This window comes from Polyodon spathula, chromosome 28 (assembly GCF_017654505.1).
Source record: "Polyodon spathula isolate WHYD16114869_AA chromosome 28, ASM1765450v1, whole genome shotgun sequence".
Taxonomy (NCBI): domain Eukaryota; kingdom Metazoa; phylum Chordata; class Actinopteri; order Acipenseriformes; family Polyodontidae; genus Polyodon; species Polyodon spathula.
In genome coordinates, this window is record NC_054561.1 from 6,100,569 (window position 1) to 6,120,029 (window position 19,461).

The 19,461-nt window shown below is 39.5% G+C and overlaps 1 protein-coding gene across 1 annotated transcript in view; it reads right to left on the bottom strand.

The window, feature by feature from the left end:
* Positions 1-19,461, bottom strand: part of LOC121301871 (integrin beta-3-like) — a 40,374-nt gene that overhangs the window by 9,880 nt on the left and 11,033 nt on the right. The window contains exons 9-12 of the mRNA XM_041231548.1: positions 18,309-18,738; positions 5,560-5,782; positions 2,489-2,589; positions 1,534-1,653 (exon numbers count right to left, since the gene is read on the bottom strand). Coding sequence (XP_041087482.1) covers positions 1,534-1,653; positions 2,489-2,589; positions 5,560-5,782; positions 18,309-18,738 — 874 coding nt within the window. The remainder of the gene's footprint in view (positions 1-1,533; positions 1,654-2,488; positions 2,590-5,559; positions 5,783-18,308; positions 18,739-19,461) is intronic.

Here is a 19,461-nt window from a genome sequence, read left to right on the forward strand (position 1 = left end):
CATAAATAATAATCACAATACTCATACTTTTATGGTTTTGTTGTTTTATTTATTTATTAGGTGCGGATGCATTTTATTAACAGCAATAGCGGCTGATTGATTTTTCTGTGTTTGGTAGAGTACTGTAAATCCAGATTTCATACTTGCAAAAGAAAAATGAAGGAAGAAAACACTAGAGCCTACAGAAAGTGGAAAGTTCTTCCATGTCCCTTTGGATAATCTTTACATTGCTTTAATAAACATGATATCATTGTTAGTTATTAAAGTTTTATCTTGAGGTTAACATTTTAAATGGCATGCATTTATGCTGAGCTGCGAAGTAAATGGAAATGTGATAACATTTACAGTGCAGACTGTTTTGCAGGTTATTTATAATAACTTGCTGAACAGAAACTGAATCCATGTATCTCCGAAGAGATTCCCAGATACTGTCTTTTTATTCTGTGCATCCAAACACTTGTGATTACAAATTTTAAGAATTACTGTTGGTATTCTGTTCTAAACCAGCAGATTGTCAATCCCAAACTGTTGTGACATCAGTTATATATTAAATAAAGTTTTTTTTGCAACTGTGGTACCATTCAGTAGAGAGAAAATTGTAAAGGGGTAACTTGAGCTGAAAAAAAAATTTAAAGGGGTAACTTGAAAAACTGAACTGAAATACTGTACTACTATTATGGCTTCCGGTAGATAGTTGCAATAGCATTTTGAAGTTTCTTTGTTACATGATATTTAGCAAACTATCTAAATTATGTTCATACGTTTTTTAATTTTTATTATTATGTCTCAATCCAAAATTTCTTGGCTTTGGCCATAGCTGTAGATAAAGAAGTAACTAACACAAACACCTACTGAGTTTCTGTAAACACGCACTGTGCTTGCAGGTCCCAGACCTACCAGGTGGGGCAAACTCCTGCATAACCTCACTCCAGGTATTGCTTAAGCATGGTAATTGGAACCAGTGCTGTGCAGCCCACACACCGGCTGGCTTTATTACACACTGACACTAATTCTGCTGCGTTTGGACCAATTGCAAATCGATTTTCCATTCCCCCACTGCTGATAATGGCTCAGATACACTGATCTTGAATGTAGGCAGTTAAACTAAGTGTGTGTATGCCTTTGAATGAAATGACTGTAATAGAAAGAGAGTATTCTAGAGGCAGGTGTAACCGGCAAGAAAATGAGCGCCAACAACTGAGTCCTATTGATAACAATTATAAATCACCAATGAGAAATGTTCATGTCAAAGTACTTACCTGGTGTACCGATCTGCACCACAATTCTATAAATCAACACTTTTTACATAGCAGTTCCTCGAGTTTGTTTTTGTGATTTATAATAAGTGTGTGTCTCATACAGCTTCACAGTCCAGGCTGCTTGAGATGTAATGCAATGAGAGACACCCCACACACAACAGAACAACTTGTTAGGAACATGCATCCTCCTGCATGTCTGTAAATACAGCAGTTGATATCGTAATTAAGATCACTGTGGCAGGTTCCTTTGTATATGAAATCATATGTCCCTCACCTCGTTCCTCGACCACATAGAGGACTGATGTTCCACTGGCATCCTCATAGTACTGGAACCTCACCACACAGTCATCTTCGTCTTTGTAGGTACAATTCATAGCATTCTTATCATGCAAACCTGAACACAATAGGAAATAGGGTTATCATTCATACATAACTTATTTTGCTATCTGTCATAAACAGGAGTTTCAGTTTATGTTTGATAAAGCGCTCCAATGTGACTGTTTACATGTGAAATTCAGTGTTTAGATATACCACACATTATTATGATGGGTTCACTGGGACTTATTCAATTTATTTAAATGGTAGGGAATCCACTCTTTATTAGATGTGGGGCTGTATGTTGTATGATGTACAACACCTCTACTAAGCTCCAATAAGGTTTGTAGTTTATATAGCACACAACTCACAGTACTGATATAGATTCATTTGGGCAAAATCCTCTACTTAATTAAATGCTGTGAAATATCAACAAATATAATCTTCTTGTTTAGATTTACTTTGTATATCCTTTTCTTTTTCGGTCGTCACATCCTGAGGACTTTTTAAGAGTCAGAAGTTGAAAGCATAGCTGGTGTCTCAAAGTAGAGCGTTCCAAAATATCTTCTCTATAGTAAGTATAGCACAACCATTAGGGTGTAACCATTAGTCTGTACAAAATGTTTATAGCCATGCAGGGTCGTACTTCAATGATTAAAAAAAAAAGAAATTATTTAGGTCCTCTGCCATTGAGATCAGTTGAATAGACCTCACTGTCTCTGCTGCACACAAGTCATTTGCTGCAGCATACCCTTCCAGATACTGTTAATAAGCTTACTGGGCTTGAAAGAGTCTGTCAATCAGATGCACTTCACCACGATATGTTCCAAAATATTACTCTACACCCCTGGAGAAAACAATAAAAACAATATTGTTTTTGTAACAAAGCTGCTGGATTGTGTGGCTGTTCTTACCAAGGTCTTTCACCAGTATGATTTCATCTCTGCAGATTCGTGCGCAAGTCTTGTCATCATTGAGTTTGCCCCTCTGGAAATTTCTGCATTCCACACAATCCCTAGACAGAAAACAAAAGCAGAGAATTACATTTTAAAAAAAGTTGCTTTCAAATAGAGAGCAGTTTCAGCTCTACAATATAAGTGGTTCTGTCTCTATCTATAGAAAGAATGTAAGTGAAGCATGGGGTGCGTGGTGTACATAATGAGTTATGCAGTCAAGGCCGTCCTGGCTGTGCGAAGTTGCAGGTTCTAGTTCCTGTGGGTTAAGGAACTTTCTCCTCATCGCGCTGCAGCAGATCCCTAAATTGGGGAAAAAAATTAGGGCTAAAATAATTGGGCATTCAATTTTTTTTTTTAAATTTACAACCATAGATATGGAGGAATGGACAGGCAGCTCCACACATCACCAGACCGTTTTACTCTTTTATTAAGGTGGGTGAACAGAGCGTGGTCCGGTTTATCCTCTATAAGAAGGACAGTGTGTGCGTGAATGCAACCATTTTTGAAATCAACATAAAATTATTTCAGTAATCACCAATTGCAAAATAAATATTCCCCACTACACATCTGTCTTAAAATATTTAAGTACATTTGGGTGGTTTTACATTTACAGAGCTCTAACACTACAAATCGTAAAAGACAATGAAGCGGCACGCTGAATTTTGAGACTTATAGACGGTGAGTGAAGTGCGTGGCACAGCCATTTTTGGTTGCCGTAGTTCAATACATTTTAAAATTTCTGCATACCCGTCAGCATGATAATCTGAACATTTTAAAAAAGTCAAATACATATTTGGGGGCGGTATTGCAAAACTTTACCCACGATACTGATGCCCAAAAAACAGACGACTGGTTAGTGGTATGTGGCAGGAAAACATAACTGTTTGAATTATGTTGTACACCTATTTCTTCTATATAGTTTTAGCTCAAAGAGCCAACTTCCCAACGGTTTGGTATGTTTAACATACCTTTGTCAAGGGAAAGTGTGTTTAAAAACAAACATTGGAGGTATTTATAGGCTTTTGATGCCATTTATTTCTCATTGAATGTAATGTCTTTGTGATGTCATTCACTATATAAATGTACTAATGATTACTAACATATCTAGACATATATATATATATATATATATATATATATATATATATATATATATATATATATATATATAATAGATGGGCTTCAGTGAGTTACAGGAAAATAATTATGAGACCGAAGGTGGAGTAATTTATAAACTGTCACAGAAACCCGAGACGGAATTGTTTTCCTGTAACTCACTGAAGAGGCCCACCTATTATTTGCTATAATACATGGATACCCTTGTAATGCTAATATTAAAGAAGACGAGGTTCAGCAGTACAGTTTAGTTTTTTTTAAACATAGTGTTTCAGTGCTGTACAGACGTTCTGTACCGTTATCCGTTAGCGCTTCAGCTTTATTTAGATGATTGCCTTTACCTTGTTTTAATTTCCTGTTCCTCTTCAGTTTCTCCAAGCTACGAATGTATCAGCTTTACATCATTTTTTTAAATTTTTTTTTTTATGTATTCTTATTTTGTTGATCATTAATGAACATTTCTGTACTGTGGGTGCTGTCGAGTGATTGAAAATGAGACATTCTGTCGAATGGGTCAAAGTTCAAGTATATTTTCCTCTAGAGGAATTATCACTTTTTGACATCACTACTGTGGTATTATGCCTTTTTTTTCGAATGGCTCAGGATGCAAATATAGTGCTACCCCGTTGTAACACGACCCACTATAGTGCACAGTCCATTATAACACGGTAAGGTTGTGGCTCCCATTTCTCCCATAATGCAATTTGACTCACAAATGTTGGGTTTTATCTCTGTTTTATGTGTTTAAACCCATTTAAACTCAAACTGGGACATATAGTACTTGTAAAGCTCCCATGCTTGCACTGTATTTTTTCTCTAAAAGCAAAAGCAAACTGTTAATTTTACAAAACTTACAAGTGTGTAGAAACATCCTTGTTTTCTGTGTTATTTATTTACAGTTTACAAAATGTATTATTTAAAAAATACATTTAAACCATAGTTTAAATGTGACCACTGGTGGAATGTCAGTTTAAGTTACATCTGTATACATTACTGGGTGACCTAAGGATTACAATGTGTTACCATTGGTCTACAGACCCGTGGGTGGGTGTGTGTGTGTGTGTGTGTGTGTGTGTGTGTGTGTGTGTGTGTGTGTGTGTGTGTGTTGTGTAATTGTGCCTTGCAAGCAGCTTGCCTCAGCTGGGATTGATTGACGTCTGGTTAGGCGGGGACATGTAAGCCCACATCAACACAGACAGAGCTGACAACTGAATCAGACAAGCTGTTGAATGTGCAAGACTGTTTGTTGTTTTTGGTGTGGCCCAGGCTGACAGGGGCCAGGAATGATAGTCCCAATAAACCTTGCAGTATTAAGATGTATTGGAATGGCACATATACAGTTTACTGTTTCAGTGACACTTATGTATCAAACCAGTAATGTAAAATATTGTTATTGTGGCTTTTTAAGACGTTGATTTTCCCTTCATAGATATTGTGACCATACGGTAGCTGCTCATCAGAGCTATTCAATGCGCTTAGTTTGATAAAGGAATTAATGACCAAAGGACAACATATATATAGATATATAATAATATATTAATATATATATATATATATATATATATATATCTATATATATATATATATAATGTATATATATATATATATGTCATATAAATATATATATATATTATATTTGTGTGTATATATATATATATATATATATGATATCTATATATATATATATATATATATATATATGTTACCACACATATATAATAGAATATATATATATAAAGATTTGAAAAGTATCAAAGTTTGCAATTTTACAAATTGAACAAAGGCTTTTATCAAATGTCTAATAAATGTATTAAGTTTGTTTGAGTTTCTTTTTTTTTAGAAAGAAAATCTTTAAATATGTATTGCACAGAAGGGAATGGTACCAGAGTCTGAGGGGGTTCACAAAGGCTTACTTCTTGAAGGTGCAGACATCGGGACAGGTAGGGCATTTCTCGCAGGTGTCCCCGTAGGCGCCGGGCTGGGTGCACTCACACGTCCCACAGACACACTGTCCCCTGGAGCTGCACAGCAGCCCAATGCTGGACATGCAGGTGTCTGTGCGTGTTGAGCAGTTACAGTAATCCCCCTTCCAGTCTGGATCACACAGGCAGTCTCCACAGCTGCACTTCCCATGGCCTGCACAGCAGAACAAACACAGCGCTCATTAAATGACAAGGCATCACTAGCCACAGCCTTCAGAAATGTAACTGAAAAGTTAACTTTAAACTACCCCAAAAACCCTCTTCATGGCAGATACAGCAAAATGCTGAACTAATCTGTGGATATCTTTATTGTATATTTAAACATGCAACCACATCCACCAGAAGTCAGGAAACTGTAGGAGAAGTGACAGACTGTGTGCCAATCCAGGATACAGCTCTTTCGCCTGCCAGAGACAGATGCACATGCTACAGGAAACACCAATATAAACACTGGGTGACGAAGCTAAAAGAAACGCAGCAAAGACTGGGACTACTGGGCCTTCATCAAATTAGCCAGTTTCCTAATCATCATGACTAACATGGGTCCCCTTTTCCCTTCCCAGAAAACACTCCAGTTTGGCATCTAACACACATACACAGGGCCATATTTGGTTAAAGATATAAATTTGTAATGTTAAGATATCTTTTTATAGTATTAGCAGAACATTTAAATAAATACATCAGGACCACTGAGGTCTACTTTCAAGTAAGAATGGAAACGGAACGGAAATGTAAGATGAACCAATTAGAAGCAATAAAATATTGATACACTATAAGAAGACATACTGGAACAGTGGTTCTCAACCTTTCCACTGCTGCGGCACACCTTGTTGTACATTTATTCTTTGAGGCACACCACCCTACTTTCTCCAAATGAACCTGCCCTCTAATAAAAGCCTCAATTCAAGCCACCTTCAAAAGAATTCCTTATTAGCTTAAGTCGTTTACAGTGAAAGCTGTTCAATGCCACAGACTGCAAGTCAAAGCAATAGCTAATATTTTAGAACCAGGAACCAACAAATAAACAACAGAGAGGTGGAGTTTGGTGAAGCTGAGGTTGGTTTCCCTCAGCATTTAATAAATGAACAAACAGAAAATAAAAGGTTGCAAGACAAACAAAAACAGGACACGGCACTGGTAGCCAAAACAAAAAGGGAATTAAACAAAATGGATTAACACTACACGAAACAGACACTAACAAACTGCGGACGAACAGACAAACACGGTGAGATGTTATTATTTATTATTTTATTATTTTATTATTATTATTATTATTATTATTATTATAGTGAATAAAAACATGCTGCTTTTATGCAGCTGTTCCGAGACTCGATTGCTAATCAATCATTCAATTGGAGTCTCGGTACAACTGCACGTGAATTAATAAAAGTGCAATTCCCCGTGCTCTCATATTATTACATTTTACTTGCACATGAAGTGCTGTGCAATCCTCGTGCCTAAATACAAATATACATTTTAAACACTCATGTTACACAGACCCATTTATATCCCGTGTACCAATGACTATACACAAACATTAACACACTACACGTAACATACAACACAAATAAATAGCCCAGGGGACGGGCACTTTGCCACATATACCCCACCCCCTTGTGCAAAGCACACCTAGCCTCAAAGGCCACCTCCCCCCTTAAAAACCCAGCAGTCCAGTCAAGGTCTTGGGTCGCGGGAAGTGGCTTCACACTGGGCCATGGCCTGAAAATGCTGTGTACCTCCCCTGCCGGTAGTCGGCACGCGGGCCCCAGCACCTGGTCGGCTGTCCACTCCCCGTGAAGGGCAATAGCTGGTCTGCGACCCGATAGGGCACAACCCCGGTCGCCTTTCTTTTTTTTTTTTGACTGCCCCCGTCAGTCTGTCAGTCGTCAGACACTCTTTAAGGACCGACATCGCGTAGGCTGACCCGTCAGGCAGCACAATCCCTGCAGTGGAAAGTGCTGTGGGGGAAGGTGGTTTCCTGACCTCTCCCCCCTTTTTCATAGCCGGCAGCTCCCTCTGGTGGGGCTCCGGCCACACTGACCCCTGCAGCCAAGCAGAGCTGCTAACGGCGAACCCGGGAGAGCGTTCCGATGACCCAGCGAAGCGATCGCACTCTCCCAGGTGAAGTCAGCAGCGGGACCCTGGTAGAAAGAACTCGGAGGGAGCTACCTGGCGCATAGTTGCAGCAGCGGGGATCTCTGCTTCTCCTTTTACCCTACCACCGTGGCTACACGAGTCGGAGTGTGGAGACAGCAGGCAAGCCCCAGGGATCAGAACCAGCAAAGCTAACCCAAGTGACGCGGTCAGCAGCGCAACCCAGGCATATGTGTTGAGCACATGCAACCCACCAGGATCGCTACGTTGGAGGATGCGAACACCCAACTAGCATGCGGACAGCAGTGCCAGAAGCCCGGGCCAGGGCAGTTCTTCCCCGTGCTTCCATCAGCATCTTATGCAAGGGCTGCTGAGGACCACAAGAATCCAGTCCTGGTCCCTCTGATGAAGGGAGAGGCAGCTCCTGATCCTCTCCCCCTAATGGTGATGGAGGCAGAGGCACCTAATGTGCAATTAATTAATGTTTCTGTTCTAGTGTTGAAGTAGTCCATAAATGTACAGTGTGTGTCTTGTGTGTGTGTGCTGGGGGGGTGGGGTGTCTATGTTTTGTACGGCCTTTCTGCTGGAGATTACGTGATATTAAGTCAGAAAAAACGGGATCTTGACTGCTGAAACCTCGTGAGCTACAAGCACAATTTCTGCTCCGGTTTACAAGAGTTTTAACAGCTATTTTTATCGTGAGAAAGCGATTGACCCTGCCGTTAAAAAGGACGTCCTTGTGCTGTTTCACGATATACTTGCGTGACAACATCACACAGCCATTACTGTAAAGTCGATTTTCAAGTGCACGTAAACCAAGCCATTGTTTTCCTTCACAGTCAAAAATCACTCCAAATGCGCTGACTCGGGCGAGTTGTGTAGATGAGTTTAGAGTTTTTTGCTGGAAACAGAAAGTACAGAACTTTTTTGGTAGCTGTTAAACATTTTTTTTAGGACATTTGAACAGGTTTTAATGTATTTGTAATAATTTTTTAGACTGTTATATACTTTTGCTGTTATACCGCCTGCCTCGTTAGGAGCCTCTGAAATAGACTTTAGTTTTGGAATTTGCATTGTTTTTTTGTGAAAGAAAAATAAATGATTCATTTTATAAATCAAAACAGTTTAGGCATACTTTCAAGTCTTTAAATTACTGGTTTCTAATTTTGTAATATTAACAGTTTCACAAAGCAAGTTTGCAAATCTAAATGTTCTAAACTGCTTTGAGTGCAGACCATACATCACAAACCAAAAGGCTATGTAGCCCTGGAAGAACAAATCCTTTGTGGAGAAGCATATCGCCACAGGGTGCTTCTTTCACACTGTACTATAGGCTTGAGGAATGAGGCGGGACACCTAGAAATAAAAATATTCTGGTTTGTGCCAGAGGCCTCAAAACAGCTGTGATATATTCCTTCAGCATCTGATCTCTTTGCAAAACCCTTCCCCTGGTTTACAGTGGTATTTGTCTTCCTGGTTTCCCTTTTCAAACTCCTGAAGGAGGGGAATGGCAACCAGCACACGGCTGCTAAACTACTGTTCATTTTGCCACTAATTATAATTTCAGGTCTCCTAAACAGAAGCTTGATAAGTCAGCTGGTAGGAGAGGATGCTAGAGCATTTTAGCTGCTGCTTCTCTACCGGATTTTTTAGCTTTTAATTTTGAACTTTTAATTAGTAGATTTTTGGGCGACTGGGTGTGCAAGTGATCCTGTACCTATTTTTATTGCTTTTGATATCCCTGTCTGCCGTGCTGTTAAACTTTACTGTACCGCAGCCAACCTTGCTACCTGTTTACTGATACTGCCACGGATTAGGTTGTCTCCTGTCTAATTCAAAACTGTTTTTGGTCTCCTAGTCCTATCTGTCCTGCCTGGTCGTCTGTCCTGTGGATTCTGCCTGCCTGCCTCCTCCCTCTAACTGTGGCGGTTTTGCCTGTTGTAACCCGTTGCTGTTGTGATTCGTTTGAACTCCGTCTGGAGCAACAGACTTGCGAGGTGGTTTACAGACGGCAATGAACCGTCTCAACCTATGTGAAAGGCTATGTCGGCACTGAAGCTCAATAGTGGGCGTGGATTGAAGTCAACATCTGCAATTTTTTGTAGCTGTTGACAGTATATGCAATAGGTAAAACTATCTGATGGTTACCTAATCACCTAAAGATATTGAGTGGCTAAGGAAGTCTGTGTTTTAGGGCTTGCAGAGGTATGTAGCAGTTTCTGTGGTAATTCATTGATGTTCCTGCTTGCCTAGTGCCTCAGGTGCTAGTGACTAGCACAGTTTGCTCAATAACATGGCTGAGTTACCATATCCTCACCACTGCCTGAGTGAAGAAGTGTCTCCTAACCTCTGCTTTAAGTATATATCCACTTCTTTTTCAACTGGTCTTTTGGTCCTGGTTTCTGTACTTCGCTTAATGTGTTTACAAGTGTTAACTTTGTCAACTCCTTTTAAGACTTCAATCAATTCTTTATTCTCATTTTAAATGAAACAGACAATTAGATCAGATACAAACAGTAATACTCCCTTGATTCTATAATTCAGTAATTTGTTGCATGTTGAAAGTACAATACTGTACTATACATTGGTCAACTAGTCACCACTCAATAATAAATCAATATTAAACATTAATATGTCTGGTGCTGTATTTGTGAATGTATCGTTTCAAAACACTTGTTTGTGTATTTAACAGGCGGTCTTTGTACCTGCTACTTTTGTTGTAGGTTTTGATGAATGACGAGAGAGAGATGCAGTTGGCAACTCCACTCAGGCGTCTAGGTATTATTCAAATAAACAAAGCTGCAGTGACAGCTGGCCGCCACTAGGGTACCAGCAATGACAGTCCTAGTGCAGGAGGACATACACATACACAGTGTAATCAAAATAATAACTCCAAAAATGCAAAGCAAAATACAATGAGAAAACAACTAAAAACAAAAGTTTGCCAAACACTGGCTTAGCGCTGCTCCCACTAAAAGGGAGGTCCCGCTCCAGAAACTACTCTGTGACACACTAAAATAAACTGTTGTGGGATCAAAATCCCTTAAATTAAACCCTACACAATTCACTCACTCTCTCACTCACTCACTCACTACTCACAAATCACCTCACTCACTGAGTAGTTAGTTGGTGTGTCTAGTGAGGCTGCCACTCACTCACTCACTCACTCACTCACTACACAGTAGTGAGGCTGCACGCTTGCTGGAACTAGAACCAAAAGAACTGGCTTTCCAGAACCAAAAGAACTGGCTTTCCAGCTCTTTTTTATATCATGTGGCTGGGCTTAATGGACCATCAATTAGTCAATTAAGACCCAGCCACATTCCGAACAAAGATTTGGCAGAAATGGATTTAACACCATCCTTTCCAATCTTAAAATCTTTTCAAATTTATGTACAACTGCAAAAACCTGCCATATCTAGTGCACACATGTTCAATATTTTATTTAAACTATACATATGCAAAACAATACATTATTTACACATGCAGGGCTTTTGCCCTGCCACAATATTTTATACTTTAAAACTGCTTGCGTGTTTTTTTAAACTATTTACGTTCTGAAATGTCATTTATATGCTGCAACTGCAGCTGCACTTCCATCTATCTGAAACTGCACGCTTCCCAATTCACAATCAGAGATCGACTGTCACTTTTCTATTTGGTGATACCCTTACATTACACAGTACAGCAACTATAGGCAACAAGTCTTAGAGCCAGTGACACACAGTCAATAAACAGTGAGATTAATTAAGTCATCCCAGTCTCTCTCTAAGCAGGAAATGGTCTGATGTTATAAGCCCCGGGTGTTGGCTGATGTTGTAATTCCTGAAACATGTTGAAAACCCCTGGGAACAGCTAAGGGATTAAGCAGTGCTTAACATGTTAAGTGAACTCGCTGGATTCCAGTCCTTGCCAACTGATGTGGATTAGTTCAGTGTTTCCCTTTGAAAACGTTTCAATGTGTAACATATTGATATATTAAGCCACAGGCAAAAACTAGGAACATCAAATGCATGTACCTCATACGGTTCCGGTAGGTACTGTATTTCGGATTTCTTATCAAGGGGCGCAGGATGAAATCAAGTTGTATTTCTGGTTGTTAACGTATACCATATGAGTCACTCTGGGGCCGGTGTGCTTTGATAAATGATTCTAGTTAGCATAGAACAAAGAAGGGTTAGAGGAGACTTAGGTTTTTAAAATCGTACAAGGAGTTGACAAAAGCCATAGTGCAGTACAGAGCCCAGGCCCAAAGGAATCAGGAACCAGACAAGCATTGTAGGACAAATCTCCTTGGTATCTTTTCTTATGTTTGCATGTTCTGAATCAAATTATTTCATAACCATTTAAAGGAAAAACTAACTGGTTTGTTTCTGTTGTATTAGGAGCATTCTTTGAGGTCCAGGGTGTCTGGGTACTCATAGGCTGCACTATGACGCTAAGCCTCTGCTCTTGATTTGGTGAGTTACAATGTAGAAAATGTCTATTAGAGCACTCTTAAGTCTGCCCTGGAGAGACCTCTGTTTCTTCGTTTGTACAGTGATACATTCAATGCCCTTTTTTATCTGACACTCAGGGTTTGATTCCTGGCTTCTCATTGTATTTAATGAAGTAGCAATTACACGGTAACTATATCACTTGTGTAACTCTATTTATTGTGAAGTAGAACAGTACAAAACATGGGCTGATGATGTTTTATCAGCATGGAAACAATATATAAGAACATAACAAGAACATTGAGACATCGGGAACCAACATAATCCAAAACGCTTGATAACATGCAAACTCAGGTTGTGCAGCAAAACTGCCGTGCATATTCGTTACACATTACATTTAAATATCATGCGTAATTCATAGTTTTTTCAATGTGTAAAACACCCAGTATACAGCTTATCTGGAGCGCTGCATGTGAATAAAAAAAAAAAAAATTCCAAAATCATAATATGACGATGGAATTTGATAATCTCTCCTTCTCTGGTTTTAAAGATCATATTAGGGAATTTCTTAGAACCTCCTGCCAATGCTTCTCCCTCAGTCCACATTAACAAATCGATATGGCTTATTTATATTATTCTTAAATCTCTGTATGCTGCTGATTAATTTTGAACCGCACATTTTCATTGTGTTGTTTGTACATTGTAATTGTTTTTTTTTTTATACATTACAATTGTCTTTTTTATTGTTTTCCAGGACCCCTTTGTAAATTAGATCTCAGTCGCAACAGCTAAATCTGGTTAAAAAAAAAAATTAAAAAGTACAAACCCAGCACTGAAAGAGTTAAAAAGAACTGTCCTTTTCCTTCACTCACAGGGGCTAAGCTGTGGGCAGTGAAAGGGTTACTGTTTATAAATATAGTGTAAGCATCGCAGGAGTCTGAAACAGCCACCTGGCACGAACGGTGCATTTCTTAAAACAACAATAACAGATACAGGCACAACGCATGCTGCAGAAATAAACCCAAACAGCTGCAAAATGTCAAGTACACCTTAAGAAAATCAATATTTGCAATGTTAAAACAATTTAAATCACTCAACAGTACAGTGTGTACCAAAATGGACTTTTTGGAACATTATGTATTTTGGACTAAACTCACTAAAATGCTCTTATATAGCTTTGATCCACCCCCAGTGGCTTACTTGTCAGGGTATTCTCAGTTCTGCTGACTCGTCAGTGATAAGGTGCACCAGGATATGCTCAGAGCTGCTGACTCGTTAGTAATAAGGTGCATCAGGGTATTCTCAGAGCTGCTGACTCGACAGTGATAAGGTGCACCAGGGTATTCTCAGAGCTGCTGACTTGTCAGTGATAAGGTGCATCAGGGTATTCGCAGAGATGCTGACTCGTCAGTGATAAGGTGCACCAGGGTATTCTCAGAGCTGCTGACTCGTCAGTGATAAGGTGCACCAGGGTATTCTCAGAGCTGCTGACTTGTCAGTGATAAGGTGCATCAGGGATTCTCAGCAGCTTCATTTACTGTGAATAACAATTATTGTTATTACTATTTGCTCAACAATGTGTTGTGTCTGCGAATCTGAGATAATCACATTGATTCTGGAATATCTTTTAAAACATACTTCTTTGAAGAGATTTTTACATTAAGTAAGCTGACATTGTTTTTTTTGTTGGTAATAACAGATAAGAACCAGTTTACATAAAAAAGTCGGGTCTTAAAGAATCCAAGTGATTCGGCTTCAACAACATGACTAGGTAACCCATTCAGTCTCTCTCCTTTCTATCTCCTCTCTCTCTCTCTCTCTCTCTCTCTCTCTCTCTCTCTCCCTCTCTCTCTCTCTCTCTCTCTATAAATATATATAATATATATATATATATATATATATATATCTTGTGGCAAAGTGTGTATTTTGTGTTTTATGTTGTGTGTTAATGTTGGTGTATAGTCATTGTTACACGGGATATAAACGGGTCTGTGTAACACAAGTGTTTAAAAATGTATAATTGTATTTAGGCACGAGGATTGCACAGCACTTCACGTGCAAGTAAAAAGTAATAATATATGAGCACGGGGAATTGCACTTTATTAATTCACATGCAGTTGTACCGAGACTCCAATTGAATGATTGATTAACAATCGAGTCTCGGAACAGCTGCATAAAAGCTGCATGTTTTCACTCACTCGGGGTTGTGTGTTCTGTGAGTGGAGAACGGGATTGGAGACAGAGGTAATAATAATAATATGACAGAGATAATAATAGTAATTGTTATAATTATCATTATCATCTTATCTGCTCACGAGTGCACAAAAAAAAATCACAATCAGTCAAACAACAGATTTGGTTAATGTGGCCCTGTGTCCTTGTTTTTGTTTTTGTTACAACCGTTTATTTTCTGTCTGTCTGTTCATTTATTAAATGCTGAGCGAAACCATTCGCTCAGCTCCACCAAATTCCACCTCTGTCGTTTATTTCCTGGTTCCTGTTTCTGGTCTGACGTCCCCCACTTCGGCCGTCTTTGTGACAATTCTGTTACAAGGAAATGTGCCATACAAATATCACTGTAGAATATGAAGATACCAGTGTGATCCTTGGGGTTAACAAACACACTAGTACCTTTATATTGGTGCTTTTTGTTTTACTAAATCTTGGTGTGCATTCAAATCCTGTGTCACTGAACAAAACACAGTAAAAATGAAATCTCCCTTGGACAGGAGTGATTACTGCTAATGTTCCCCAGTGTGGCTTCATAGGTGCTGTTTCTTGCATAGCTTAGTATTAGTTTAGCAGTGATTCCAATAATACATTCTAGTTTAACCCAGTGCCCAGTTGATCCTGTGCATTCATTTCTGAACTGTGCCTGGATGCTGTCTACATGCAACCATCAATGAAAAAGACATAATACATTACCTGTAGATCAGCACGTCTACAGATTAACACACCTGTGTCACCACTGAACTTCTTAATATGCTGTTGTATTTTAACTTATTTTAATGTTATTATTTTTTTTGGCAAGCACCAGTGTAATTAAAATAATTGAAGAAAAGTCATATAACACCCAAAAACAAATGAACAATTGGTTGTTTTACAGGGATTTTAAACCTATCAATGGAAGAGTGATAGAAAGACCTTTGTTCCCTTAAGCCGACTTAACTCAGTAAAAGTTCCTTTCATGAGCTCTTGAAACCAGCTGTGATGCTCAGAACAGTTCCACACATACATGCTCTACTCTGCTAGCAAAACAGGACGTTCGCAAAGTAAAACATAACAGACTGCTAGTTACTAACACCCCAGGCACTGGGCAAGCAGAAACAACAGATTATCCCAGAAGCGTCGCCGCACTGTTACACAGCACTACAAGCCTTTACAAACAAACTTTTATCTTCAATGGCTGAGGAATCTCACCACAATGCTGATGCTGAATCACTAGGCTCTATAAAGACATGACAAGTACTGATGGACAGAATGGCATCCTCTTTGTACACTTTCTTATGCTCTAATGTAGTATGGAGGGTGTGGTTCAGGAGACAATGTACACTGAGTTTTACTATTTTTCTCAACAGAGTAGTTTTTATTCAATAGACATCTTTATAGCTTACAATGCCGTCATACGGATTGGGTAGCCCTCTACAGTATAGAGAACTACAAAGGAATACTCTATTCATTTGATATTTATAGCCAGTAACACACAGCCTGCACCCCAGGCTCCTCCAATGGCTACCATATGTATAATCCGATAATAAGGGATGTACTCAACACAATGTTCAGGGACACTCTGCTACACAAGTAGTTGATATGTACTCAACAGAATGTTCAAGAACACAACCCAAGTTCTGGCCCAGAGCAAACAAGACTAATTTCAACTGTAAGTGGAATTTTACCCAAATTAATTTCCATTACATGATGGTAGGTGTTAAAACTTCATGCAGATATTGGACTCAGCTCTCGCCAAGACAAGCACCAACTAAGACATAGCTTCTTTTACTGTAAACTCAATTGGACAGGCCGGGAGGTAGGGGGAAAACTCTGCGATAGTGGGACTCAGCGCCGCCAAGACAAGCACCAACGAAGGACAGAGCTGTCGTGAACTGGGAACGAACTGATCCAGCGGCGGGGCCTTCCAAGTTAATGATGGAGACAGCTCTGTCTGTCCGGTGGTGTAGGGCTGAATGTAAGCTGGCGCCCAGGCGCCTACGGGCTGCATCAGCACACACAATGCAATGCTGGCTCCAGGGATCAACCACTGTGCGGCCTCCCTAGCGCATCAGCATGACAGCCATCTGGAATGAGCTAAGTAGGGTACTTCCCTTGGGTCTTCAAGTGGGCACCTTCCATAGTTGGTAATTTGTCGACTAGCTCATGACAATTCAAGAGGGCTCAACAGTGATTCTGATTCTCATCCCCCATTAAGCTAAGCCCAGCATACTTACCTTCCTTTACATCAAGGTTTTTGATTTAAAATCCATGCCAACTTCATCTACATTATTCCCTTTTGCGGTTCCATATTTAGAACTCACAAGCTACAGCAGCTAATATAACCCCACATTTCCTGCAAAAGAACTATACAACTCGTTCCATACATGCGTCATCTTATTGCAAGCTTTTTCTTATCAAGGCCATCGTAATCTATATTAACACGTTGTGCCTGCATGTCTGTATCAGGGTCAAGACCAGAACATTTAGATACACCAACTAACCACAATTTGTGTCAGCTGTATCTGCTGTGAGCTTGATATAGTATGAAATGTTTTAGACCCTTGAAGATGCTCCCCTAAGAGTCACCCTGAAGCCTGTCTGCAAACTGACACGTGACATGTAGACACTTTATTGGTGAGTGAAAAAGCTACCAGTCCACTTCTGACCTACACAGTATAATAGTCTCTTTATTCCTATTGCTGTCTATACTGTAAGTAGTGTTTTTCAGTTTTCCTATGTTTCTTGACTGGTCTCTGATTCAGGTGATATATGAAAAGAGTTTAATAAAAATACAACTGGTACTAATTACTACTTTAAGAAATAGGAAATCAATTAAACCTGTAATACCACCAATATAAAAAAACAGACAAAACTGCCCAAATAACTATTTTTTGCACTGAAACAAACTGAGGTGCTTTTTGTGCAATGTTTATCAACTTGCTAAAAAATACCCCTCATTGTTTCCATGTTCAGAGCAGACAAGGCAGCCTGTTATCTTTAGTTGATATTTTACCACAAACAGAAGTTGCAACTTAAACCACATTGAATTAGATAAAGCTACACGGAAACAGATAATACTACTGAATCATGCTCCATGATCATCCTCTTTTAGAATCTCACAGTATTTTCCATTTCTTCTTTCATATTGAAGACAATGAGAAAGACTTACAGTCAAAACATGAGAACACTCTGAAAGACTTATTGGCACTAGTGAGGGTTTAGTAGTTATGATTGACTCCAGTCATATCCACATACGTATCACAAAACATCAAAACAAATAATGAAAGGCCCTAGTACACAAAAACAAAGTACATTCTCAGGCATTTCACAACAGAATTCCTTGAATAATCGCCACACATTAGAATCTCTAAATATATTTTGAATGAACAGAAAACTCTCAGTGCAGCTCAATCAATAAAGGTTGCTTGTGGCTTTTAACTCCTACTGTCAAATCCCGCTAATGGTACGTCACAATTAGGTAAACAAAACATTTCTGTAATGTCATTCTAAAAAATCTTACAGAACAATGCACGTTTAATTCATGGTTCTTATGTAAAAATATAAATAAATATTGTCATAGCCCGTTTAGTTACAATAAACTGAACCCTACTAGCATGGCACCTTGAAGTTTGTTGCATACCCATGTCATAATACAAAAAGGACGGGGTCAGATTGTTTTTTTCAGGAATAACTACTGCCATAGCTTGCTACCTGTTTTTCTGTTGTAAATATTCCTATGATCTAGTTCTATGACAATCAATGTACTTAAGATATCTATAGCACTGTAAAAGTGCGACATACTTCAGTGTGGGGCATTTGTAGCCTGTTTTAACACACTGGTATCCAAGGGGACTGAGTGGGCTGGTGGTCTAATCAAGTGTATTTCTCAAACTCATTGTATTATTAGAGGTGACCCCGAAGTGGACCCATGTCACCTACCTGAACAGAGCTTGCTCTTGTAGCTCACACAGTTGAAGTCATCACACTCGCAAAACTTGCCCCAGTACTTCCCGAAGTCGGTGTTGTGGCACACGCACTGGCCACAGATACACTCGCCGTGCCCGCTGCAGATGGAACTGTTAGCCTTGGGGCTGCACTTATCCTGCTGGCTGGGGTTGTAGTCTCCCTCAGAGCACTCGCATCGTGGGCCCAAGCGCCCTGGCAGGCACTGGCATATCCCGCACTCATACGTTCCATTGCCGTTATTGCAGAGCGGGCTAGCGGGCACGGCCAGGGCCTGGCAGTTGCAATCGCACTCGAAGTTCACTGTGATCTGCAGAGAGTCTTTGAAGCCCACTGGTTTGATGGTGAAGGTCCTGTTTTTTTCCTTGGGGCAGCCTCTGGCGCGGGCCTCCACACTGAAGGTCACCTATGGAAAGAGGAAAGGGTTACATGAGAACAGAAGAACATTTACAAACCAGAGGAGGCCGTTCGGCCCATCTGCTGTATGCTCGTCCAGTTTCCTAGTAGCTGGTTGATCTCAAAACTTTGTCAAGTTTGGTCTTAAAAGATCCCAGTGATTCACCATTAACAGAATGACTAGGTAACTATGTATAAGTGTCTCCTTCCCTCTGTTCTGTCTGTCACCACTTAGGATTAACTTTGTCAGCTCCTTTTAAGATTTTAAAGATTACACTGTTTATTCCTGTAATGGTTCTGTGCTTCTCCATACAAGAAAAGCTGTTTTGTGGAGCGGACCCTGCAGTGCTACCTGGTTATAAGGTGACCCTTTTATGCCAGAAGAGGTTAACACCATTACACTAGCACTTGTATCCTTGTCTCCTACCTATAGCGCATGATTACAACAAAGGGGTGTACTGTACTTAGAAAAACAGAAATATTATGGAGATATTTGTATGACTCATGTACAGATATGTCCTATTTTCAAACCACTGTGTCCTTTACTTCCTTTACCATTTATGTCAATTGTATCTGACATGAGGTTTTACGTAAAATAGCAAAACCAGGATATGTGGAGAAAACATGTTTCCCATATGGAGGGCTTCAAACTAAGGTATTGCAGGACTTAAATGCCAAGTTGTATTTCATTCTGTGTCAAAACATCTGGCACAGGCAGCAAAAGGGTTATCAC